Here is a 26,663-nt window from a genome sequence, read left to right on the forward strand (position 1 = left end):
CTACTTGATTTCTCTCAATTCACCCACTTCTCTTCTCTTTTGCCAAGCTTCTACTCGATTTCTCTCAATTCACCCACTTCTCTTCTCTTTGCTAAGCTTCTACTTGATTTCTCATTCACCCACTTCTCTTCTCTTTGTGAAGCTTCTACTTGATTTCTCTCATTCACCCACTTCTCTTCTCTTTGTGATACTTCTACTTGATTTATCTCAATTCACCCACTTCTCTTCTCTTTGCGAAGCTTCTACTTGATTTCTCTCATTCACCCACTTCTCTTCTCTTTGCGAAGCAAAGACATGGCTCTAGTTGGAGAGGCATTGCTCACAGCTTCTATTCAAGTTTTGTTGGAAAAGATGGCTTCTCCCGAGGTCCTGAGCTTCTTCGGGGGACAGAAACTCAATGCTGCACTCTTGAATAAGTTGAAGATCACATTGCTCACTGTCCATGCAGTCCTCAATGATGCGGAGGTGAAGCAGAGTGAGAATCCAGCAATCAAAGAGTGGCTCCACGAACTTAAAGATGCTGCCTACGACGCGGAGGACTTGTTAGAAGAGATTGCTACAGAAGCTCTTCGGTGCACGAAGGAGTCTGACTCCCAAACTAGTGGAACTCTGGTATGGAACGCCATCTCGACCTCTCTTAATCCATTTGGTGACGGGGTGGAGTCCAGGGTTGAGGAGATATTTGATAGATTAGAATTTCTTGCTCAAAAAAAAGATGCTCTTGGGTTGAAAGAAGTTGTTGGTAAGAAACTAGCAAAAAGATGGCCGTCCACTTCTGTGGTGGATGAATCTGGTATTTATGGCAGGGAGGGTAGTAAAGAGGAGATAATTGACATGTTGCTCTCAGACAATGCAAGTGGCCATGTCAAAACTGTGATAGCTATAGTTGGCATGGGCGGCATTGGGAAGACCGCCCTAGCACAACTTTTGTATAATGATGAAAGGGTAAAATCATATTTTGATATGAAAGCTTGGGTCTGTGTATCTGAAGAATTTGATCTTTTCAAGATAACGAAAACAATTCTTGAGGCCATTAATGGAGCCGCTTTTAGTTGTACTCGTGATGTAAATGACTTGAATCTGCTTCAAGTGGAGCTAAGAGAGTCCCTTATTGGGAGGAAAATTCTAATAGTTCTGGATGACGTCTGGAATGAGAGCTACAATAACTGGGACATGCTACAAACTCCGCTTAAAGTTGGAGCAAGTGATAGTAAGTTTATTGTAACCACACGCAATGCAAATGTTGCATTAACCATGCGTGCGCATCACACTCATCATCTCGAGCAACTATGCTTTGAAGATAGTTGGCGGCTATTCACAAAACATGCATTTGAAAATGAAGATCCTGGTGCACATCCAAAACTGGAGGCCATTGCAAAAGAAATCGTGCAAAAGTGCCAGGGCTTGCCTTTGTCCATCAAAACACTTGGGGGTCTTTTGCACTATAAGATGGATGAAAAAGAATGGGATAACATATTGAGGAGTGAAATGTGGGATTTGCCGAGTGATGAACTTCTTCCAACTCTGCGGTTAAGCTATTATCATCTCCCCTCAAATTTGAAGCGATGCTTCGCGTATTGTGCAATTTTTCCTAAGGGCTATCAGTTCCGAAAGAGGGGGTTGATTTTATCGTGGATGGCAGAAGGTTTTCTGCAACAACCAAAAAGCAAGAAAAGAATGGAAGAGATAGGGGACTGGTACTTTCATGAATTATTGACAAGGTCATTTTTTCATAAATCGAGTAGCAGAGACTCGTGTTTTGAAATGCATGACCTTATAAATGACATGGCTCAACATGTATCTGGAGATTTTTGTACTCGATGTTCGGAAGATAAGATGAATGATGTGTATAAGAAGACTCGCCACTTCTCATACCTTGTAAGTGAATATGATTCCTTTGAAAAATTTGAGACTCTTGTTGAAGTTAAATGTCTCAGAACCTTCTTCAAATTGCAACCACTATTCATGCAGTCTTGCTTAAGTAATAGGGTTTTACATGATGTGATACCAAATATTAGATGCCTCCGTGTTTTGTCCTTGTGTGGTTATTGGATTGTTGATTTGCCTGATTCAATGGGCAATTTAAAATGTTTACGTCTTTTGAACCTTTCTCACACACCTATCAAAAGGTTACCAGAATCAGTGTGTAGTTTGTATAATTTACAAATAATTCTACTCTCTAATTGTCGTTGTCTCTGTGAGTTGCCTCGTGGATTGACGAAATTGATTAACCTACGTTATCTTCGTATTCGTGATTCTGGAATAAAAGAGATGCCTGATCATATTGGTCAATTGAGAAATTTACAAGAATTGAGCAGATTTATTGTGGGTCAAACAAGTGGTCGTAGGATTGGAGAGCTCAGGGGGCTTTCAGAAATTAGAGGGAGGCTACACATTTCAGAACTCCAGAATGTGGTTTGTGGTATGGATGCCTTAGAGGCAAATTTGAAGGATAAGAAGTATGTTGATGATTTGGTGCTGGAGTGGAAGAGCAACTCTGATGTTCTACAAAATGGAATTGACATAGTCAACAACTTGCAACCGCATGAAAATGTCCAGAGGCTTACCGTTGACTCCTACGGGGGTACAAGATTCCCCGATTGGTTAGGAGATCATTTGTTCTTAAATATGGTGTTCCTAAATCTCAAGAATTGTCAACATTGCTCTTCTTTGCCGTCACTCGGCCAGCTGTCCTCGCTTAAGGACCTTTATATCTCAGGGGTGCATGGCATAGAGAGAGTTGGTACTGATTTCTATGTCAATAATTCTTCCTCAGTAAAGCCCTTCACATCCCTGGAAACTCTCGTTATTGAGAAGATGAGACAGTGGAAGGAATGGGTATCTTTCGGAGGAGGCGAAGGTGGAGCATTCCCTCATCTGCAGGTGCTCTGCATAAGGCACTGCCCCAACCTCACTGGAGAAGTACCCTGCCAACTTCCTTCCTTGACGAAACTTGAGATTTGTGGATGTCAGCAGCTTGTGGCTTCAGTTGCAAGGGTTTCAGCCATTCGAGAATTGAAGATACTCAATTGTGGTCAGGTTCTGTTTGGAAGCCCGCCTTATGACTTCACTCATCTTCAAACTTTAGAAATTGAAATTTCAGACATCTCACAGTGGAAGGAACTACCTCAGGGATTGCGGGGGCTCACAATTCTAAAATGCTTCTCTGTGGAGTCTCTACTAGAGGGAATAATGCAAAACAACAGTTGTCTTCAACACTTGACTCTCAAATGTTGTTGCCTTTCCAGATCCTTGTGCAGATGTTGTTTACCCACTGCATTGAAATCAATAAGCATAAGTAGGTGTAGGAGACTACATTTCCTCCTGCCTGAGTTCCTAAAATGCCACCATCCCTTCCTTGAACGATTGTGTATTGAAGGTGGTTACTGTAGATCTATCTCAGCCTTCTCATTTGGCATCTTCCCTAAGTTGACTCGTCTTGAAATCAATGGTATTGAGGGGCTTGAATCCCTCTCCATTTCGACTTCAGAGGGATCTCTCCCAGCTCTTGATATTCTAAAAATCCATAACTGCCACGATCTCGTATCTATTGAGTTTCCAACTTTCGAGTTGACACACTATGAGAGCATTCATTGCAGGAAGCTCAAGTCGTTGATGTGCTCCCTCGGCTCTTTTGAGAAACTAATTTTACGAGACTGTCCCCTATTGTTGTTTCCAGTTCGAGGTTCTGTGTCCAGCATAAATTCACTTAGAATTGACGAGTGCGACAAACTCACACCCCAGGTGGAGTGGGGCTTGCAAGGGCTGGCTTCTCTTGCACAATTCAGCATTAGATGTGGATGCCAAGACTTGGTGTCGTTTCCAAAGGAAGGCCTGCTGCCCTCAACTCTCACCTCTCTTGTAATTGAAAGTCTTCCAAATCTCAAGTCTCTGGATGGCAAGGGGCTTCAACTGCTTACCTCTCTTCAAAAATTACACATCGATGATTGTCAGAATCTTCAATCCCTGCCAAAAGAGGGGCTTCCCATCTCCATTTCTTTTCTAAAAATTAGCAACTGTCCCCTGCTGAAAAATCGATGCCAATTCTGGAAAGGGGAAGATTGGCAGCGTATAGCTCACATTCCACGCATTGTGGTGGACGACCAAGTTCTGTAATGAAGGTACTTATTCTGTCCTATAAATGATTTCCTTCAAAAGAAAGTAGGTTGTGATTGAAGCTTTCTAGTCATAATAATAATATCTTGTATTATTTGTCACTTTCCTGTGCTGAAAAAATATTACACCAATTTATGTCATGGCAGGCCTAAAAGCATTTTTCTCTGGAAAACTGACATGCTTAAATACCAATTTTATTTTGATCCATAATAAATAGGAAAAATATTCTTTAAATTTTCTAATTATTATAACAATTTCTCGCTTTCTTTCAGATTATCTGTATGTCTTGACTCTGGCACTGATTCAACATGTGGTCGTGAGGAATATTTTATGACTCCCTTGCTTAATTAGCGCCTTGAAAAAATGATGCTTAAAAGGCAAGCAGCTCTTCAGGTCTGATTTCGTAAAATGAGTAATTTTGTGGACATTGAGTTTGTTTTCACTGGCTAATTTGTTGAACTGTCATGGCAGGCCTTCGATCCTAGTTTTCTCAACAAATTCAAGCTGCCTAGAAATGATCCTTCCAATGGGACCATTTTTTGCTGTGAGTTCAGAGTCATGATTCTCTTTCTGGAAGAAAGTGGCAGAGATTTTTTTCCCATCCCAAGACTCATGAGTTGATACTCCCCTCGAGGAACTACAGAAAGCTTGACTCTGTTGGAGAGTAAAGTATGTGGCATGCTCTATGATTCCAATTAGTAAGACATTTCAATTGCTTTGGTTTACCTTTCTCAGCTACAAATTACAATATTCATAATCTCATATGCATTAATTCTTCAGGTTCTGAGGCTGCATCTGTGTTGATATCTTAGTTCTTCTCTAGAAACAACAGGTATATTTTGATTCGTACTTTTCATAAGCTGACACATTGTGGAGTTCCATGATTTTCAAAACGAGATAAACCTAATACTAAATTATACTGAAGCTAAAACAAAAATCTTACTGCCTGAGGTTATGTCTTTGATGAATTTTATTCACTATGTTCATACAGCCTCCCGGTGACCTAGACTTTAGCATGTGCCTTAGTGCACACATTGTTTTCATCTCTTTCAGCTTTAATTGATCTGCAGATGTTCAGTGTAGGCACCGCTCATCTCCTACTCATTTACATGATTGCCATGGACCTTTGTGCTTTACTTTGTTAATGGTAAGGTAATCATAATAGTACTACATTAGTTGAGCATGGCTGCAACCATTTTCATATTCAGGCTTTTCTTGTGCTTACAAATGATAATGTGAGCTTGAATTTTCTGTTTTTAAATTTGTGATTCTGAGGCAGATATTTGGAGAAAAGAGAAGGCAAACCATATTCAAAGTCATAGCACTGCAGAGTATGCTTTTGTTCCACCAAGTCCAAGTCAATTGAGTTGAATCTTATTAATACTTCTAGGACACAGGTTCAAATCAGTTGATTTTCCAAACCTGATGACAGCATCAAATTCTGCTGATTACCATGTGACCATTTTTATTTTCAGATGGTGGTATTTTGAATCTTCAGAGCAGTTCCAGGAGGAAGCTTTGCCAAAGCTTCCCTGTGCAATATATGGGCCTTGGTTGCAAGTGAGATTTGAGGATTTTATTTTATCTTGGAAGACCTCAACCGATTGTTTTGAGTTTTGAGCTTTGATCTTTTACTTCCAAGTATGTGCAAAGAAGAAAGAAAGCAACAACAAAGATTGGTTTGCCGAAGTTTTATATGGAATGAGACCCCAATGAAAAAAATTGTAATTATTGGTTTTTCAGCCTTGAACAGTATAGTTTTGTTTCCCATTTTGTTCTTTGAGCAATGTATTTGTAGAATCATACATTTTGAAGTTACTACTGATTTTGTGTATATACATACATATAAATGATGTTCTCTTCTTCATTCATATGGCATTTGCTTCTTTGGTATATGCCGAAAAGTTACAAGTTTGCTCTAGGGTTTTACTTGAAGTGAGGTTAGATATGGTTTTTTTTTTTTTTTTTTTGGTGCATATAAGAGTTTACATCATAGGCAAATCACTTCCAATCCAGCCTCTTTTAACATTTTTGGTTCCTTTCATCCTCCTCAATGTGACTTTGGTGCAAGTTGTCTTGATATAAATGTTTGGAGTTTAAGCTTTTGGGTCAATTTAATCTTTAACTCAGCATCAAAGTCTTTGTTTTCAAGATTTCCTGGTGCTCATAAGATGTTTAAATTGATACCCAAGTGGAATTCTAGGACAAATATATATATATATATATATATATATATATATATATATATGTAAATCAAAAAAGAAAAAGAAAACATATATACCAAGTATCAAGTATCAGCGCACTTCAAATGATTTTCTAAATTTTTAATTTTTTTTTTCAAATACTTAACTTTAAAAAAAATTAAATAAATAACACTTTAAAAAGTGCTTTTAATTCTAATAGAATCACTTTTAAACGAATTTGGATATAAATCAAACAAGTTGATATTTAGTGCATCTAAGGCCCTTTCAGTAATGTTTTTAAAAATAATTCTTTTACAGCTTTTGAAAATAGTTTTTAAAAACGGTTCATAATTATTTTTAGTATAAAAAACAGTTTTATTAGTTTATTATTCATAAAGATATCATATACTTATCTACTATGTAAAAGTTTTTATTACCAATTCATGAATAAGATCATAAACCCATCCACATTTACCCACTTTTCCATTCCCCACCCATGGAGAAGAAGAAAAAGGAAAATTTTGGGTTCCCCATGGAACAACACCAAATTGAGGTATATGCATGGATGAAAATTTCGCTAAATATTGATATATTGCATATCGGGGGATATGGAAATATCGACTAGGCAAAATTTCAGGAAAAATCGCTGAAAATCGCCAATATTTCCCTATATATTGGTGATTTGGTGATATTTCGCCGATTTTCCCAATTTTTTCAAGTGGTCAATGCTGGTCAACACGCGTTACAGTAAAAGCTTAAACTTGTTGTTGAGGGGACTTGAACCCCAAACAAAAGGCTTAAATTTGCTATTGAAGGGACTTGAACCCCAAACAAAAGGCTTACCTGAAGCTTGGCCTACCCTTGTTTAATATATTGCACCAAACATGTTTATATTGAAATTCATCAAATAAAAAAAAATATTAAAAGAATATTTTAGAGAACAAAATAATTATAATTATTTTATAATTAAATAAAAAATTTCATTTAATTGATTACCCAAAATATAAAAGTTATCATGATAATTTTCTTCATAACGTTTTTAATATCATTAATAGATTAATTAAATATTAAAAAATTATATATATATTCTATATCATTTAATAAAATGAATCATAATTTTAATGATAAATATATTTTAAAATTAAACATATTATAATCAATATCACAATATTATTATGATATAATATTTGATGTAATTTAATAATAAATATACACTTATAAAATTCATATATTTTTATCAATACATAGAATATTATTATCAAATATGATAAATCATATTATGCATGCATCAAATTCTTCAACAAAACAACTTTAAAATATCTATTATATTTCTAATTATATTTGTATAAGGTTTTTCTTACATTTCTATGAATTTTGATCAATTTTAGGTCTACCGATATTTTTTTCCAATATATCTATAAAATCGAAGTACCGATATATTCGTGATTATTGATATTTTCATCCTTGGATATATGCAAGCTTTCAATGATGGGTGTGTTAATTTAGATCTTTCAATCCAATGGCCCAAAATAAACTTGGAATCTGGTTGTGTTTTGCTCCATTAAGGCACTACAATGAATTCCATGATTAAGATTTTGTTACATGTTGTGGTTTGGATCCATATACCCATTTGGACCCAAAACCCTAATTTCAGTTATTTTTTATGAAATATTGAATCTCACTTCATTAGGGTTTAATATGTAAACAAGTAACTGATAAAAAATTACCACAAAGTGACAAAGTAAAACTCTGTAAAAAGGGTCTTCACATATGAAAATTTAATACTAAATCCACTTATTGATGCTTTTGGTCATAATGCCTATAGAAAACTTAAAAGCGAGCTAGAATGTAAAAGTATAAGTGAAGATGCAAAAAAATATAATATTTTCTAATTTTTGTTAAATCAATCTATGGACCCCGCATTTCGGCTCATGCGTTTTCCACTCGATGGCTAGCTCGATTTTAATTTGAAAAATGATTTTTATTGATTAAGAAAATGACTTGGAGTCGCCACTTATTTTTGTTTTATTTTTAAAGGGTAAACAAAATAAGAAAGAAGAACCCTAAGTGTGACTCCTTAGTTTGGAAAAGGTGGTCTGTGAAAAATCAGATCGGGCTCGGGGGTCAGGTTACTTATCAGGAAGGTTCGGTAAAGACCGTAGCACCCTTCTAAGTCCTAAAGTTGGGTCTCTACTAATAAAATGAAGTTGACGTGGCAATCAATAGGAAAATCAATGGGTACTCAAACCGATTAAGCGCATATGGAAATCAAAACATGCAATAGAGAATGACCAGAATAGGAGTAGATGCATACCTGGGCCACGAACGAGCAATGCGCTATCATAAAAATGGGGTTAGTGCACAATATAGAGCACGAAACACGTCACATGCATCACCAAACGGAAATTAAAATTGTTTGAAGGAAAATTGGATTTTCGAAATTCATTTGAAAATTGGAGTCTTAGAGGTTATTTGGAAATTGGAGTTTTAAAAATTATTTGATGAGAATTTTAGAAATTGAATTTGAAAGAAATTGGGATTTTGAGGAATTATTAGAAAGTTCGGGATTTTTAAGGAAAACTAAGTTACGAAAATTGGGGCTTTGGGAATTAAATTTTGAAAGAAATCAAAATTGTAAGTTATTTGAGAAGTAGAGATTATGAAAGTCGATTTATATATATAAAAAAAAAAAAAAAGTGGCAATCTTGAAAATCATTCAAAGGCAGAATTTATAGAAATAATGAATAAAGTAATAGTGATAATGATAATAATAAGTAGCGGGATAAATACGGGGATTGGAGCATGGGAAAATGGAAATTAAGTTTGGAGATAGGACAATTGGAATTTCAGATAACTAAACTTAGAAATCGGAATTTTGAAGAATTAGACTTTAATGATTGAGATTTTTAAGAGAAATAAATAGGTAAATATGGGATAATGCTACTAATTAATCAAAGCGATATTGGAACGGATGACAGTGAATAGTGAGATTTGTGAGATTAAAAATTAAATTTTGAAAGATTGAGATTTTTAAAAGATACAAATAAATAAATATAGAATAACATTACTAGTTAATCAAAAACGATATTCGGACGGGTGAAAGGGGATAGTGAGATTCGTGAGATTAAAAATTAAATTAGGGAGTCAGGTTTTTGAAGAATTGGACTTTGAATAAATAAATAAATAAATAAATATAGGATGACAATTCTGCTTAAGGAAAATAACATTTAAATGAATAAAGAAGAATAGTGGAATTTTTAGGGTTGAAAATTAAGTTAGGACATCGGATTTTTGAAGGGTTAGACTTTAAATAACTAGATAAAAACGGGATTGTAATTCTAATTGATGAAAATAAGACTTAAACGAATTATTGAAAAATTAAGTTAAGGCGGGGGATTTTCGAAGGATTAGACTTTAAATAAGTAAATGAATATGGGATACTAATTCTAATTAAAGAAAATAACATTTAGACAAATAGTAGAATTTTAGGATTGAAAATTAAATTATGACATTGGATCTTTTTAAAGGATTGGATTTTGGATAAATAAACTAATATAGGATGATGATACTAATTAACGAAAATAATCATTTAAACCGAATAAAATGAATAGTGGAATTTTTAGGGGATTGAAAATTAAGTTAGGACATTAGGTTTCTGAAGGATTGGATTTTAAATTAGTAAACCCGTATAGGATGATAATACTAATTAACGAAAATAACATTTAAACGGAATAAAAAGAATAGTGGAATTTTTAGGGGTTTGAAAATTAAGTTAGGACATCGGATCTCTGAAGGATTGGATTTTAAATTAGTAAACTCGTATAGAATGATAATACTAATTAACGAAAATAACATTTAAACGGAATAAAAAGAATAGTGGAATCTTTAGGGGTTTGAAAATTAAGTTAGGACATCGGATCTCTGAAGGATTGGATTTTAAATTAGTAAACTCGTATAGGATGATAATACTAATTAACGAAAATAACATTTAAACGGAATAAAAAGAATAGTGGAATTTTTAGGGGTTTGAAAATTAAGTTGGGACATTGAATTTTTGAAGAGTTGGACCTTAAATGAATAAAAAACACAAGGGATAAGAATTCTAGTTAACGAAAATAACATTTAGGCGAATAATAGAATTTCTAAGGTTGAAAGTTAAATTGAGATTTTTGAAAGATTGGACTTTAAATAAATATGGGATGATGATTCTAATTGATAAAAATGAAATTTAAACGAATTGTAGAATTTTTAGGATTGAAAAATTAAATTAAAATATGGAATGTTCGAAGGATTAGACTTTAAATAACTAAATAAATACGGGATTGTAACTCTAAGTGATGAAAATAAGATTGAGTTGAATTGTAGAGTTTTTATGATTTGAAAGATTAAATTAAAACATGGAATGTTTGAAGGATTAAACTTTAAATAACTAGATAAATATATGATAATAATTCTAATTGACGTAAATGAGATTTAAATGACTTATGGAGGGATTAAATTAAGACATGGGATTTTTAAAAGGGTTAGACTTTAAATAACTATATATGTATGAGATAATGATTCTATTTGATGAAAATAAGATTCAAACGAACTATTGAAAAATTAAATTGAGGCATAGGATTTTTGAGGGATTTAGACTTTAAATGACTAGGCAAGTATGGGATCATAATATTCCATTTATAAAAATAAGATTTAAGCAAATATTTGAAGAAGTAAATTAAAACAAGGGATTTGTGAAAGATTGGTATAGGGCCCTTCATCCACACGAACTGGGCCTGGGCTGCAACTCAAATCCAAGCCCAAAGTCTTCATGAGTAAGCCCAATACAAATATCCATCACAAACTTGGGCCTAGTGCCCCAACTCAAGCCCAAGTCCAAAGATTTCAATGGGCAAGCCCAAGACACCCAATGCCTTCACAAACTTGGGCCTTTCATCTGGGTCCAACCCTCTAAAGCCCAAATCAACTCTCATATCTCTTTGGGCCATTCAATCACATGTTCTTCTCCACTTCAGGTGACGACGACGGAGGAACTGGAGATGAGAGGCATCGCCGGGGGCCCTCGAAGCTGGTCCAAGCTGCCAACGCTCCGCGCTGCCTCGCCACAGCGTCGTGCGTGCACACTGTCCCCTTCGTCGCGTCGAACAGTGCACCACCATTGCCTGCACCGCCACGGATCTCAACCGGCTGCCTCCCCGCGATCTCTTCATTCGAATTCGCCGAAAACGACGATGGAACTTTGACGACTTGGCAACTGGCGCGACAGAGACATGGATGGGCTTCTTGACGACACCACTTCCATGGCGAATCCGCTTCAATCTGTGACGATAGGGTCGAGGTTTGGACGCCGAAAGGAGAAGAAAGTAGAGAGATATAGAGAGAGAGAGAGAGAGAGAGAGAGAGAGAGAGATGCGGCGTGGGTGTGGGCACGTATGCATGAGGTTGGAAGGTTGGGTTGCCAGCAGCAGGTTTCGAAGAAGGAAATGTGGGCAAGATGGTGAATACGACTGTGGGTATAGTGAGGTATGAGCATGGAAGGTGAAAGTGTGAGGATGGAAGGTATGAAAGGAGCGGGTTAGTGAGATAAATAGGTATTCGAAAGGTGGCTATGCATGGTGAAAATGTGGGGGGTATGGTGGTGCTAAAAAAAGTGATAAGCATGGAGGCATGAAAGATGGATATGAGGGTAGGTATAAGGATATGTGGGTTTGATAAAGGACGTAGAGAAAGAAAAGGTGGTGGCTGATTCATGGGGTTTGTTGGGTAGAGGATGTGTGCATAGGATTAATGGAATGGGTAGTGGGCTGGTTTGATGAGTAGTAAAAGTGGCCATGGCTAGGGAGGTGGTGATGAACGACGAAGGTGTCATGGCGAGAGTGCTATGATAATCAGCAATATCAACAATCAACAACAAGAAAATGATCCAGAAAATCAATGAAATACAACGTGTAATCCAACCCAAACTGATAAGCAATGCAAAGAAAACCCAAAATGAGAAAGAGATGAGAAGAAAATGAATCAAACGGGGCAAAAGACCCACCTCAAGCTCGCCTGTAGCAGCTTTCTTCCTCCGTGCTCTCCCTCTCCAGTCCGCTCCCGCTCAAGATCCCCCCCTTTCCTATAGATATCTCATATCTTTCTTTTTCCTGTTTGTGTCTTCTTTCCCAAGCCATTACTGGCTCCACTGTTCTTCCATCCGTCAGCAGGCATGGCTTCTCAACTACCTACCTGCAGCTGCATGTCCATGCCTAGAGAAGGGATCAAGCCTCCAACTGGGGGTCCCCTACCCCTTTTAGAAATACAATGAAAAGTCAAGAAAAAACAACTCTCGGGCCCTCACCACCAAAGGGGGTCTACACAATCTTAATTAGGTAATTTCCTATTGCAAAAAACAAACAAACAAACAAACAAATAAATAAACTTGAAATTTTTTGTACTTGCTATAAAATATTTATTTGTAAGTCTAAAAGTTAGCTCAGTGGAAGCTCTAAACCTACTGGTACGAACAATTGGATTACTTAATTTGATGGTATCTTATTCATTTATTTTTTAAATTAATCTTTAAATTTATTTGTTCTTTCATTATTGGTCATGTTTCTTGGTAAATAATGTCGTCCATTTGTGGCAATTTTCCTAGAAATTGCATTGTATCTTATAATCTCATACACCAAGATCATGTTTGATTTCCAAAATAGAGAAAATATAGAGGAAAGAAAATAGAGAAAAAATAGAAAGAAATAAGAAGTGAAAGAAAATAAAAAAAATAAATTTAAAATTAATAAATTATTTTTTATATTCTGCTTCAAATTTATTTCACTTAAATAATTTTAAAATATATAAATTTTTATTTAATTTGAATTATATTTGATTTTCTTTTATATTTTTCATGATGAAACTAAATATGAGAAAATAATTTTTCTTTAACATTTTTTTTTCTTAATAATTTATGAGAGGAATTTTTATATATAAAAGTACAATCAATTTAAATTTAATTTTTTAAAATACAACATATTGGAAAATATAACTCTATGGTACTTTATGTCATGTTGGAAGTTGTCTTTTGAAGAGGCACATTTTACAATTTTCATATTAATCACACCATTGAAAATAAAAATATATTTATACTAAGGATATCTCTTGAAGAAACACCTTTAGTATAAAATCCAAATTTGTGAAATTATGGAAGGTATGTCTTGAAAAGACACCTTTAATGTAAATTCAATTTTTTTTTTCATGTGGCTAATATGAAAATTGTGGAAGATGTCTCTTCAAAACACATATTCAGTACAAATTCAATTTTATGGAAATGTGAAAGGTATCTCTTCAAGAGACATGTTTAGTATAAATTCAGTTTGTGGAGTTATGGAAGGTGTCTCTTGAAGTGACACTGTGGACCCCGCATTTCGGCTGCTCAATGTGTTTCCCACTCGAAGGGCGAGCGCGATTTTTATTATTTTGAAGAATGGATTTGTCGATTAAAATGACTTGGAGTCGCCACTTATTTTTGTTTTATTTTTAAAAGGTAAACAAAATAAGAAAGAAAAACCCTAAGTGTGACTCCTTAATTTGGAAAAGACGATCTGCGAAAAACCGGATCAGGTTCGGGGGTCAGGTTTCTTGTCGGGAAGGTACGGTAAGGACCGTAGCACCCCTCTAAGCTCCTAAAATGGGTCTCTACTAATAAAATGGATCAAACGTGGCAATTAATTCGGAAACCAAGGAATACCCGGAACTATCATGCACATGTGAGAATCAAAGCATGCATGTAGAAATACCATAATGGGAATAAATATGTACCTGGTTAGCAAACGGCAACGCGCTATCACAAAATAGGGTTAGTGAACAAACACAGGTTGATTATATACATATCATGGAACATAGCAAAACAATCAATCAATTAGTTAGTCATGAATTCACATATGTGGGGCCCCCACCAAAGCCCATTTTATCTTGCTTGAATCAATTCCGATAACTCCATTGTTCGGAATTATGGAATTTGATTCCTTGCTTATTTCAAAACATTAAAAAAAAAAACAAAAAAAACAGAGGAAGTATGAAAATTGCTTGCCAGAAATAAAAGTGGCAGCGAAGCTTTATTAAAAATGTGATGTTGGAACCTAAAAAAACTTTAAGGATGAAGTATGAGGCGATTGGGACCATTTGAATACCAGGATTTAGAAGAAGTTACAAAATGGGATTCGAGGAGCGAGGTACCCAGGAAAGATGGCGGCGGAGGAATTCCGGGTACAATGGGTGTTTTTCCGGACGCGATGGGCGTCCGGAGGAAAATGGCGGCGGAAGAAATTCCGAGTACAATGGGCGTTCGGAGGAAAATGGCGGCGGAAGGAATTTCGGACTTGATAGGCGTCCGGAGGAAAATGGCGGCGGGTGATTCCGGACGCGATGGGCGTCTGGAGGAAAATGGCGGCGGAGGATTTCGGGTATAATGGGCGTCCGGAGGAAAATGGCGGCGAAAGGAATTTCGGACGCGATAGGCGTCCGGAGGAAAATGGCGGCGGAGGATTCTGGACGCGATGAGCGTTCGGAGGAAAATGGAGGCGGAAGGAATTCCGGGTACAAAATGCCGTCCAAGTGTAATGACAGCGGGGGAAGGTTCCGGAACGTGAGGGTGTCCGGATGGAATGGTAGAACGTGGTTATGAGTAGCATGAAGGATAGGTATGGGTGGTATGGATATGGGGGCTTGGGTGAGTAGTTTTAGTGGGTATGTGTGGGAATGAAGGATGGAATGCACCCCTGAAAGACTAAGTAAGCGAGGGAGCGAGATGGAGAATGAATGAGAAGAAGATGGGTGTGGGCATATTGGATAAAACGATGAATAAGAAACGAAAATGGGTATAGAGATGCTGATGAGGGGAGCTTTGCTGCCATGACAACTACTCCAGATTTTCTAGGATCTCTTTCGAGCAGGGATGAGAAAATGGATGCGTACCATGGACGGATATCAAGAAACAGGGGAAGTAGAGAAACAGAGTGTGAAAGAAGACGAATAAATAAAGAAAAATCTCAGAAAATCCATTTCATGAATCATCCATGAATCTTCTGAGCGGGTGGGTAAATCATATCAAATGCAACCACCCTCATGATTCTCAAGCATTTCATAACCACAACAGAAGCATATCAAATTTAAAAGATGGACAAATCTACGCAAACGCAGGCATATATATCAACAAACAGATCGGTGGCCTTCAACATCCACCCAAAACAACATTATGTTATGGAAAATCAATGAATAATGAGGGACGAGGAGAAAAACTGTGTACATACCTGGTTCCTCAAGCAAAAAGAAAACCGGTCTCAGCTCTCTCAATGAGTTTCCCTCTCTAAAAGACTCCCAAGTAAATCAGCTAGGAAAAGTCTCCCTCTCTCCTTTGCTCCCTCTTGGCAATGGAAGAAAAACCAGAGAAAAATCTCCTCTTCTCTTTCCCCAAAAATCCTCCTTTCCCACCAGTTCTCTCCAGCTAAAACTCTCCTCTCGTTTTTCTTCCTATTCACTGGTCAGCACGCATGGTTCTCCCAACCACCCTCCTGCTGCACGTCTACAATCTTGTCCCCTCAAACGATCTCTGCCGCAACCACCTTTTCTCCCTGCAACACTCCTTTTGCAGCCACCTTTTTTCTCTGCCATCTGCGCCCCTTAACGGCCTACGGGACCCCCTTCCAAAACGTTTCTCCACGTATCAAAGTCATACTGCAGCCTCAAAAAGCGAGGTTGATTCCTTATGACCACTAAGGATGTGACACGTGGCCCGCTAGGATAGTGACACCTGGCTAAAATGAGCTGCTGAAAAACGAGCCCCAAATGGGGGTCTACAGACACCTTTAGTATAAATTCAATTTTTTTCAATGTGTGACCGATATGAAAATTATGGAAAGACGTCTCTTAAGAGACACTTTTAATATAAATTTAATTTTATGAAATTGTGGAAATTTTCTTTTAAAGATACAGTTTTAGAATAAATTCAATTTTGTAAAATTGTAGGTGTCTCTTCAAAAGACACCTTTACTATAAATTAAAAAATTTCAATATGTGGCTGATATGAAAATTATGGAAGGTGTCTCTTCAAAAGATAGCTTCTGACATGAAAAAAAACTACCATAATTCCTTAATAGTTTCACAAGTACCTTTTTTAAATTTCTTTTGTTTTTTATAATTCATTGTAGAAGTTTTTTTTTTTTTTAAAAAAAAAAACCCCCTTTCCAAGAACCAAGCATAGTTTAAATAATGTTGATAATTTTCTACTGATTCTCCCCAAACTTTTATTGGAAACTAACAAAATGGGGCTTATTATAGAATTTTTAATCTACCTATCATTTTGTTGGTCTTCGAAACCACTTTACAAAATTAAAAATAAAAATAAAAATAAAAACAAAACAAAAGTAGAGGGAACATTGATTTCTAGCTTTTAACAATAAAAAAATAAAATAAAATAAAATAAAACCCAACAATTTCTTAAAGTAGGTTTTGGACCTAATGAAATACATAGCAGTTAAACAATGTCAAATGACATATGACTATTTGAAAACAATGTTAAAGACATTAGTTTGATCACTGTGATTCTTATTACAGCTAGAATTTTATTTATGTATTTTTTGTTCGTGTGTCACATTATAGAGTCTACCATTGTGAGAACTACAACCCCTTAAGCTTCAATACTCATCTCAATTTTATGAAGGTTCTTTTAACTATTATTTTGAATTGGGATTTGGCCACAACCTAAATTAACCAAGAATTGACAATTGAGACAAACTCATACTCAAAATCCAATTGGTTGAACTAATTGCACTATGGAATGCTCATAATGTTGGTTCGGTTCAATAATTGAGTCGCTATAGGTATCAAACTGAAAACAAACTAACTAAACTATCATTGAACCCTTTGGACCAATTCTATGGTCTGTGCTGTCGATTTGGTTTAGCAATCTAGTCGTGCTGGGTAATGAATTGAAAACAAAGTTGGGTTGTCTCTTGACCAGTGAACCCAATATATTAGAATGTAAAAGGCAAATGATAATTATGCATGCGCTACTTTTGTGTTTGTTGTAGTGTTAAATTATTTTGAATGTGTATTCATATGTTATCATTTTTAATAATTAAATATATTGTACCAAAATGCAAAAGGCAAATAATAATCATGTCTCTTGCTACTTTTATGTTTATTGTGGAGGTAAATTATTTTGAATGTGTATTTATATGTTATCATTTTATAATTTAATATACTATTTATCAAGATTAATACAATAATGTAAACTTAATAATTTTTAAGATAATAGAATAGGATAATGTAATGGATAAAATTTTATTATTTCATTCTAGAATATATCATTGAAATAGTAAATCATAAATATTACATATTCATACTATTTAATAAATATACAAATATGGAAATGATATATGCTGGCAATTTTGTTTCTTTTAATGTTTGACCTTATAAGTCTTTTTAGATAGTGACTTACTCTTCATTGAAGATCAAGAGTTGTTGTTCGTCCAATTAGGAAGTCATAGTTATGTTTAAAAATGTTTGGCTTATGGCAAGTTAGGCTCTCAAGAGGTATAAAGAGAAACAATGCCTTCTTAATTAAAGAAAAATGATTTTTTATGAATATTGAAAGAAATAGGGGATGCTCAAGTGGAAAGCAACACTCAAGCACTAGGATCGCTCAATTGCTAAGCATTGTTTAAGTGCCCAAGGTGCTCAAACGATGGTTAACTATGCCCAAGGCGCTCAAGATTTTTCTATTGAGATTTGGAAGATATTTTTGAGAATTTCATGCAAATCTCATTTGGAAACCTTATGATACCGAATCTCTTCGGGATATTTGCCTATAAATATCTCATTATAACCCTTCTAGGGTTAAATATTGGAGAGATTTCGAAGAAGTCTCCTTGAGAGAAAGCATAATGAGCCACACCATTCTCAATCTCTCATTCGAAGGATTCAAGCATTGAATCTTAGGTTGAAGACCTTCATCTCTTCAACAAGGTTGAAGAGTATTTATTGAAGCAATCAAAAGTTGCTACATCGCGAATGTGGATCAAGTTGTAGTTACTTGAAACTAAGTCTTTAGAGTAAAGTGGTCAAGTAAATTTGTATAACTTGATCTCAATAGTGGATTTAGATTAACAGTCCTAAACCTCATGATTTTTTATATCCACGGTTAGTGTGGGGGGTTTTCCACATAAACATCCTTATGCTTGATTGCATATCTTTATTTTCTTGTTTGCATTGCCTATTATGGAAAGATTTGATAATTTTTAACTACTCGTAGGGAAAAGTTAGTTATAATATAAAAATATTTATTTAAAATTTTTTAATTACACCCATTCACCCTCCTTCCCTCCCCTAGGTGTTACCCTATTGAACTTCAGTTTTTCAATTGGTATCAGAGTGAGATAAAAATTGATCTTTTACTAATCATATTGATTAAAAATCAAAATTTTATTGATATTTCTGGATAAAGATCAAAATTTTATTAATTACATAGAATAAATTTTTATTGATCTTGTAAGTCCAATAAGGAACAATCAAAATCTACGGCTTCTCTAAATAGTCCACCTTACTTCGATGGCAGTAACTATTCTCATTGAAAAGCCTAGATCAAGTTTTTTCTTAAAATGCAAGGTTAATGGATATGGAATTCAATCAAATATGAATAAGGACCCCCATTGATTATTGATGTCCATGGAAGATCAATTGAAGAATTAAAACCTAAACAAGCTAGATTGGGGCAAAGCCAATAATGAAGGGAGTGAAGTCAATGCTAGGACTTTATTTAGTATCTTTAATGGAGTTTGTCCATATGAGTTTCACAAGATAGCAAATTTTACTCGTGGTAAGGAAGCATGGGATATTCTTCAAGTCACCTATGAAGGTACGTCCGTTGTTAAAATTTCTAAATTGTAAATGCTTACTACTAAGTTTGAGAATATTAGGATGCATGAAAACCATAACTTTTTTTTTTTATGAACTAAGTGATATAATTAATTCTTCATTTAACCTTGGAGAACCTGTTCTAGGTTCAAAGGTAGTAAGAAAAATATCAAGATCCCTCTTAGAGAGATTTAAACCTAAAGTTATAGCCATAGAGGAGAGTAAGGACATTGATTCGATGAGAGTTGACAAACTTGTTGGCTCCATACAGACATATGAGATGACCTACCTAATTCTCAAAGGCCTAAAGACTCTCTGCCTTTAAGGTTTTTGAGAATAAGGAAAAAGATACTGAAATGACATATAATATAGCTAGGGATAAATTGGCTTATATGGCTAAAAGAATTAAAAAGGTCATGAAATTCAATAAAAAGTTTTTCAAAAATCAAGAATCTGGAAAAGAAAAAAGACCTAATGATAAATCTTCTAAAGAAAATGATAAAGGTTCCTCCAAAGGTAAGAAAGTAGAATGCTTTAACTGTGGTGGTCTAAGACATTTTACCATTGATTGTCCTAGCCCTAAAAATATAAAAAAGTCTATGTAGGCCACATGGAGTGACATTGATTTTGAAGAAAGTGGTTTCACAACTTCTGAAGATGCAAGGTATGATCCTAATGACTTTTTAGCCTTTGTGGCATCTATGGAATCTATGCATGATAGTGAATGTGATAGTGATAGTGATGATGAATTCACAGATGATCAAAAGCTGTTTTTTTTTAAATAACTTTGTTGTTAAACATGAAAAACTAATTAAGAATTATTTAAGAGACCATGATATTCCTGAAGCTCACAAAACTAAGGTTGATGTGCTAAACGAACAGAGTATTAATCTTCTTGAAAAAACAAAAAATAGATTTCTTGAGTTTGAACATCATTATTTTCTTAACAAGAATAATGCTCTCTCATTCAAGAGATGAAAAGTAATAAGTCCTCTTCATCTACAAATGAGATCTTTCAACCTGGAACTAAAGTGTTTAATGAAATACTTGATAAATGTAAAACCTATGGTAATAAAAGAGGTTTGGGATACATTAATAAAGATGAAACTCTTTTTAGTGGAGAAACAATTTTCGTAAAAGAAAACAAAGAAACCCTTAACCAAGTTGGATCTCTTATCCTTACATTACTATGCACACACTAAGAAATAGGATACACTCAATATAGGTGCTACAGTAAGTTCCTAGAGAGATTTGAATCTCAAATGAGTAGGCTAATGAATGACTTTAATTCCCTTGAAAATAACATGTTTCAATAATGGGAAAGGGAATAAACCTAATCAAAAGCCTAGAAATCAACAAATCTTCTCTAAGTCATCACCTAGGATTAAACAAGTTTGGATGAGAAAAGATTGGGATAAATGTTAGGTTGTCTTCACTACTCTTAAAGTTACGTCTTCTAGTGAGTGGTACTTCTATAGTGGCTGCTCTAGACACATGATAGGAGATAAGTCATTTTTCACTTCTCTTGAGGATTATAATGGTGGCACAGTTACCTTTGGGGGTGGAAGCTTAGCTCATGTGAAAAGAAAGAAAAGTATATCTATCCTAATGTCCTAAATTAGATAGAGTTCTCCATGTAGATGGAGTAAGATCAAACCTCCTAAGTATTAGTTAGATATGTGAAAATGAACATAGGGTGAATTTTTGTCATGACTTATGCAAGGTAGTGAATAAAGAAGGAAACACTACTACAAAAATAATATATGATGTCACTATTTATGGTGTCGCATTTAAAATAATGACACCATTGAACTTAAAATTTATAAAGGTGACACATCATATAAAAAATCTTCAATTAGGATAGTTAGATGATGCTAATTTCAGATTTACGGTGTCATTTTTTGGAAGTGACACCATATGAAATAAAAAGTTTTAAATTTTATAACTTAATGGGCCCTTTTTAAAAATAGTGAGTAGGAACAATTTATGAAAAGTCCATTGTTTCCATATATACATTAACTAATATAAAAGATCTTATTGCTTAACCCTAACCATCGTTTTCTTCTCCTTCTTCTCACACCCATGGTCAGCACACCCATAATTGATATTCTTTGCTTCGTAAAATCTCGGGTAAGTCAAAATCTCTTATCTATCATCTTCATTTTTTTTATTAATGCAAAAAACTTTGTTAGTATAATTGTTTTATATCTCTTGATTTAGTATATCTATGATGTGGGTTTTGTAAATGGTGTTTTTTATCGAGTTCCAATGAAGTAAAAACTAGGTTTAACATTCTAACATATTTTTTGTTTCATTGCTAATAAGCCCCAAAACAAATGAAAACAAGAAAAATGAATTATTTTTAAAATTTTTGTCTAATTGAGAATGAGAGATACACTAGTTTGTAGTAATTTTTCGCATGAAATAGTATTTTATTGAAGACTTGACTATATTTGATACTTTTTTCCACCGTGCTAGGAGCTTTTTGGTGAAATCTAACAATAGAGATTGACATCTACTACAAGATGATACTCAATTAATCCAAAAGCACTTAAGTTATTTAGGGTTTTCTTCAGTTAACCTAAGAAAACATTCCCACTTTCTTTGTATTGAGTCACCTAAATAGAATAGAATATTGGGTATCAGAGTCGTAAAGGGTATTATAAATATGACTTTTTTTTTAGAGTCACCTACGTGGAATGAATTATTGGTAGGTGAACAAAATATTGGGGTGATTGTAATAGTTGAATTAGTAAATGGAAGATAAGTGTATGTTGCTTTGTTTATTCTATAAAAACAATAATTTTAGTAGTTGAAATTTACATGCTTTGTTGTTTTATAAAAACAATAATTTTAGTATTTGAAATTTTAAAATGTGAATGAAATGCCTGAAAATATGTTTTGAAAAATAGGATAGTAATAAATGGAAAATAACTCATTTCCTAAAAATATTTTGATAAATTAAAATAATATGTGGTTAAAATATATTTTTGTGAAAGTATTTAAAAATGAATCAAAATATAAATAATTGTTATTTTGTTTGAAAATAATTTAGGAATATAAAATAATATTGGGGATAATTTTTGAGTTTAAATTGGGTTATAAATGGTTAATTTTTTTAGGACTGTCCTTTTTGAAAATAATCCAATGATAATTTTTTTAAATAAGAATGTTGAAAATAATTTTAAAAATAAAATTTTGTTGACAATGATTTTTCTAAAAGTATTTTAGGCATAAATGGAAATTTCTTGTATGAAAATAAGAGAATTTATATATATATATATATATATAATAGACATAAAAATAGACTTCTTTGATATTTAATAAACAAGTGAATTTTTCTCTAAAAAAAGAATGAAATAAGAATTTCTCTATATAATAAAATAATTTATATATGAGATAGTTTTCAATAAGAAAGTTTTGAAAATAAATTTGGGATAAAATATTTTTTAGTAAGTTTTGTTTAGATAATTCAAGAATAAAGTGGTTTATTAACTTTTCTTAAAAAATAACATTCTTCTTTCTTTTTTGAATTGATCAATTTTTTTAGAAATAAAATTGTTAGATTCTATTTTTTGTAAATGTTTAAGAAATTCTAAAAAATTCTTTAAAAATGAAATGACCTTTCTACCACATTCCTTGTAATAAATAATTGTTTTTTTTATACATATTGTAAAGTAAAAAAAAAAAGTATTTGTTTAGTTAACCTAAGAAGACATTCCTACTTTTCTTTGTGTTGAGAGTCACCTAAATGGAATAAAATATTCAATATCATAGGAGAGTAAAAAGTATTGTATAAATGATTTTGTTGAGAGAGTTATCTAAATGGAATGAGATATTGGTAGGTGAATAAAATATTATGGTGATTGTAATAGTTGACTTAGTGAGTGGAGGAGAAGTGTATGTTTCTTTGTTTATTCTATAAAAACAATAATTTTAGTAGTTGAAAACGTGTATGAAATGACTGAAAATATTTTTTGAAAAATAAGAAAATAATAAATGGATAATAGCTCATTTCCTAAAAATCTTTTGATAAATTAAAATAACTTGTAGTTAAAATATATTCTTATGAAAGTATTTAAAAATGAACCAATATATTAATAATTGTTATTTTGTTTAAAAATAATTTAATAGTAAAAAAATAATACTGAGTTCAAATATGACTACTTTGTTATGAGATTCATTAAAGAAATAATTGTTGATTTTACAGTTATTGCATAAAATGTTTTACTCGTTTAATGAATTGTACATAATTTCATACTTTCAATTATTGTGATATTAATGTTATTCTCATTTGATTTCAGTTTGATGACAAATAAAACATATTCTCAAGTAGAATTTGATGAAATTAGAGAAAAATAGATTACTTTTGTGTTATAACTAATCATGAATCATATTGATGTATCGTGATCATTCATGGTAAGTCCCTTAGTTGTTATATGATTGAATTTTCCATTGATATTGTATAACATTACTTATTCTTTACGAACTATTTTTATACCAAAATGAGAAAAAGGAAAAAGAAAAAGAAAACATTAGTACTTAGATTTGTTTATTGTTTATAACATCACATTTTTATTTTCAATAAGAACTCTAAAACTCATTAAACTATGAAATGCAGGTATACACTCTTGGGAGGACAATATGAAGAATAAAAAGAAAGGCGAAAGAGGCAACAAGATTTAGGTTTTTAGATATGTCTCTTATGTCATACATTATAGGACATAAATGTTACTTTATTTGGAATTGAGAATTTTGGGTTTTTGGATGCAACTCTTGTGTCTTTTTATGGTTAGTCAGTTTTATGCATATGAAATGCAAGTATATATGAATGTTGGGAAGCTTAACATTTCTAAATCATGTTTTAATGTGTATTCACTTTTCTTTTTTAGTTTTGGTGGGTTTGATGTGTTTGATGTACTATCATTTTGTGAACATTTGATATACAAATATTATTGGATGATGTAATATGTTACAAATTAATTCATAAGCATTATGAAAATATAAGTTAAATGTAATATGATTATTATATTTATGGACAATTTACACAGGTTAGTCTTATTTATTAATAAGCATTACAAAAATCTACAAACTAATCAATAAAAAACAACCATATCTTCCATAATCATTTACAATGATGTGACACCATAAATTAAAGGTGATACATTTAACGTGACACCATAACTCAAAGATGATGCATTTAATATGACACCTTATATATCTCATACAACTCTATATCAAATTAAGCATCACTAAAAATATATGGTGTCTTTTCTGAATGTGTCACCATTTATCTACTTTGGTGTCGCTTCCAAATACGTCACCAATTGATACCCTCTATGGTGTCAGTGGATAAGGTGACGCTATATTGTAGTGACACCCTATGTTTATAGCGACTTATTATAAATGTCACCATATATTTTTTTCCTTGTAGTGAAAAGTCATTATCATAGGACACATGAAAGTTAACAACTCTTATGTAATAAATTCTAACTCTAAAAGTGCACTAGGGCAAAGGTAGATCTTACTGAACTCTAGTATAGAAGGCTAGGTCACAAACTATAGGGATCTTGTACATGTAGTGAATAGTGAAAAAGTTAGATGTGTCCTTAAACTAAGTGGTGAACCTAAACCCATTTGGTAGTGAGTGTATGAAAGGTAAACAAACTAAAAGTTCACACAAAAAGGTTAAAGAAATTAGAATCACTAGACCTTTAGACCTACTTCATATGGATCTTATTAGTCCCATGTGTACTAAAAGTAGAGATGGTAAGAGATATGTCCTAGTTGTTGTGAATGATTTTTCAAGATACTCATTTGTGAGTTTTCTTAGAGAGAAATCAGAGACCATAGAGCATTTGAAGTCATTGTTCACAAGAATACAAGTGGAGATAGGCCATCCAATTGTGAGGATTAGGAGTGATAGTAGGGAGAAGAGAGTTTGACAATGTGGATGTTGACCTCTTTTGTGAGTAAAAAGGTATCAAACATGAATTTTCAGCCTCTAGAACTCCTCACTTAAATGGAGTGGCTGAAAGAAAAAATAGAGTGTTACAAGAAATGGCTAGAGTGATGATTCCTACGCATAATACCCCTATGCAATTTTGGGTTGAAGCTATAAATACGACATGTTATACTACCAATAAGATTTTTCTTAGGCCTGCAACAATGAAAACATCTTATGAATTATGGACTAGGAGAAAACCTAACCTTACGTATTTTAGAACTTTTGGTAGTGAGTGCTACATACTCAAGGATGGGGAGAACCTAGGGAAATTTAATGCAAAATTTGATGTAGGTATCTTCCTAGGCTATTCTACTAAGAGTAAAGCCTATAAGGTTTATAATCAAAATTCACACATTGTCCAAGAATCCTCTAATGTGGTTATAAATGATATTGGGTATGATCATGATGTATTAATTGAGAATCAAATTTTAACCCAAGAATTAATTGGGGATAACCCTAAAAATGTGGAGATCATAGAAGATAACCCTAATAATATCCCTAAAAGTAAAATCAAACCCTAACAAGGATGAAAATTTATCTCAAGAAGACACTATTGAAGAAACAAGGAATAAACATAAATCCAGAGTAGAAAAAAACCACCATATCTCAAATGTTATAAGTAACATGAATGAACGTGTGGTTACTAGAACAAAATCAAGATTAAATGAGATGTTGTATGCTACACCTCCCAATTGGAGCCAAAGAATTATAGAGGAAGTTTTAGGATATGAGTCTTGGGTCTAAAGATAAGCATGTCAGAAGTACAAAATAAATTTTAAAAAATATACAAAATGAAAATAGGGTCATTGTGAGGAACAAAGTAAGATTAGTAGCCCAAAGATATTCATAGGCAGAGGGGATTGACTATAAAGAGACATTTGCACCCGTAGCTAGATTAAAATCAATTGGGATACTTTTGGTCATAGCATGCTCCTTGAGGATGAAGCTTTGTCAAATGGATGTCAAGAGTGCTTTCCTAAATGGGATTCTTCTTAATTCAAACATTAGGTTAGAAATTATGCAAATTTCATTAAAATGATTTTTCTTTACATGACCATTATTCAAAACATTATTAATTTTTTTATATAAAAAACTTCAAATCAATAGGATTAGATAGAAAAAAAAAAAACAATTTGAAGCATTTCTAAAAGAAAACCAAATGCTTATATCCTTCTTGTACCAATTTGATACGTTTGATGATGATTGACATTGCCTTCATTTCCTTTGGAAGATTATTTGTTTTTTTACTCTATTTGTTGTGGAGTTTTCTTCAACTTCACTTGACCTTTCATTCTCCTTCACCTGCCCTTGTTGTTGAGCTAAGCATCATCAATTCTCTCTTCCAATTGACTAGCTCAAAATCATCGTTGACATATTCTCAACCAAGAGAGTTAGAAGAATAAAAAATTAAGAAATGCTCCATCATTGATATAAATCAAGTTTTTGCCAAAAACTTTCTTTTGATT

General features: G+C 33.5%; 2 protein-coding genes across 2 annotated transcripts in view; both read left to right on the plus strand.

Annotated features, from left to right (window-relative positions):
- LOC100244662 (putative disease resistance RPP13-like protein 1) overlaps positions 1-26,663 on the plus strand; it is a 98,354-nt gene that overhangs the window by 16,993 nt on the left and 54,698 nt on the right. The gene's annotated exons all lie outside the window — the stretch shown is intronic.
- Positions 892-4,116, plus strand: LOC100254943 (putative disease resistance protein At3g14460). The gene has a single exon (XM_019223406.2). It carries the CDS (start codon positions 892-894, stop codon positions 4,114-4,116), a length of 3,225 nt encoding a protein of 1,074 aa, XP_019078951.2.

This window comes from Vitis vinifera, chromosome 12, assembly GCF_030704535.1.
Source record: "Vitis vinifera cultivar Pinot Noir 40024 chromosome 12, ASM3070453v1".
Lineage (NCBI taxonomy): Eukaryota > Viridiplantae > Streptophyta > Magnoliopsida > Vitales > Vitaceae > Vitis > Vitis vinifera.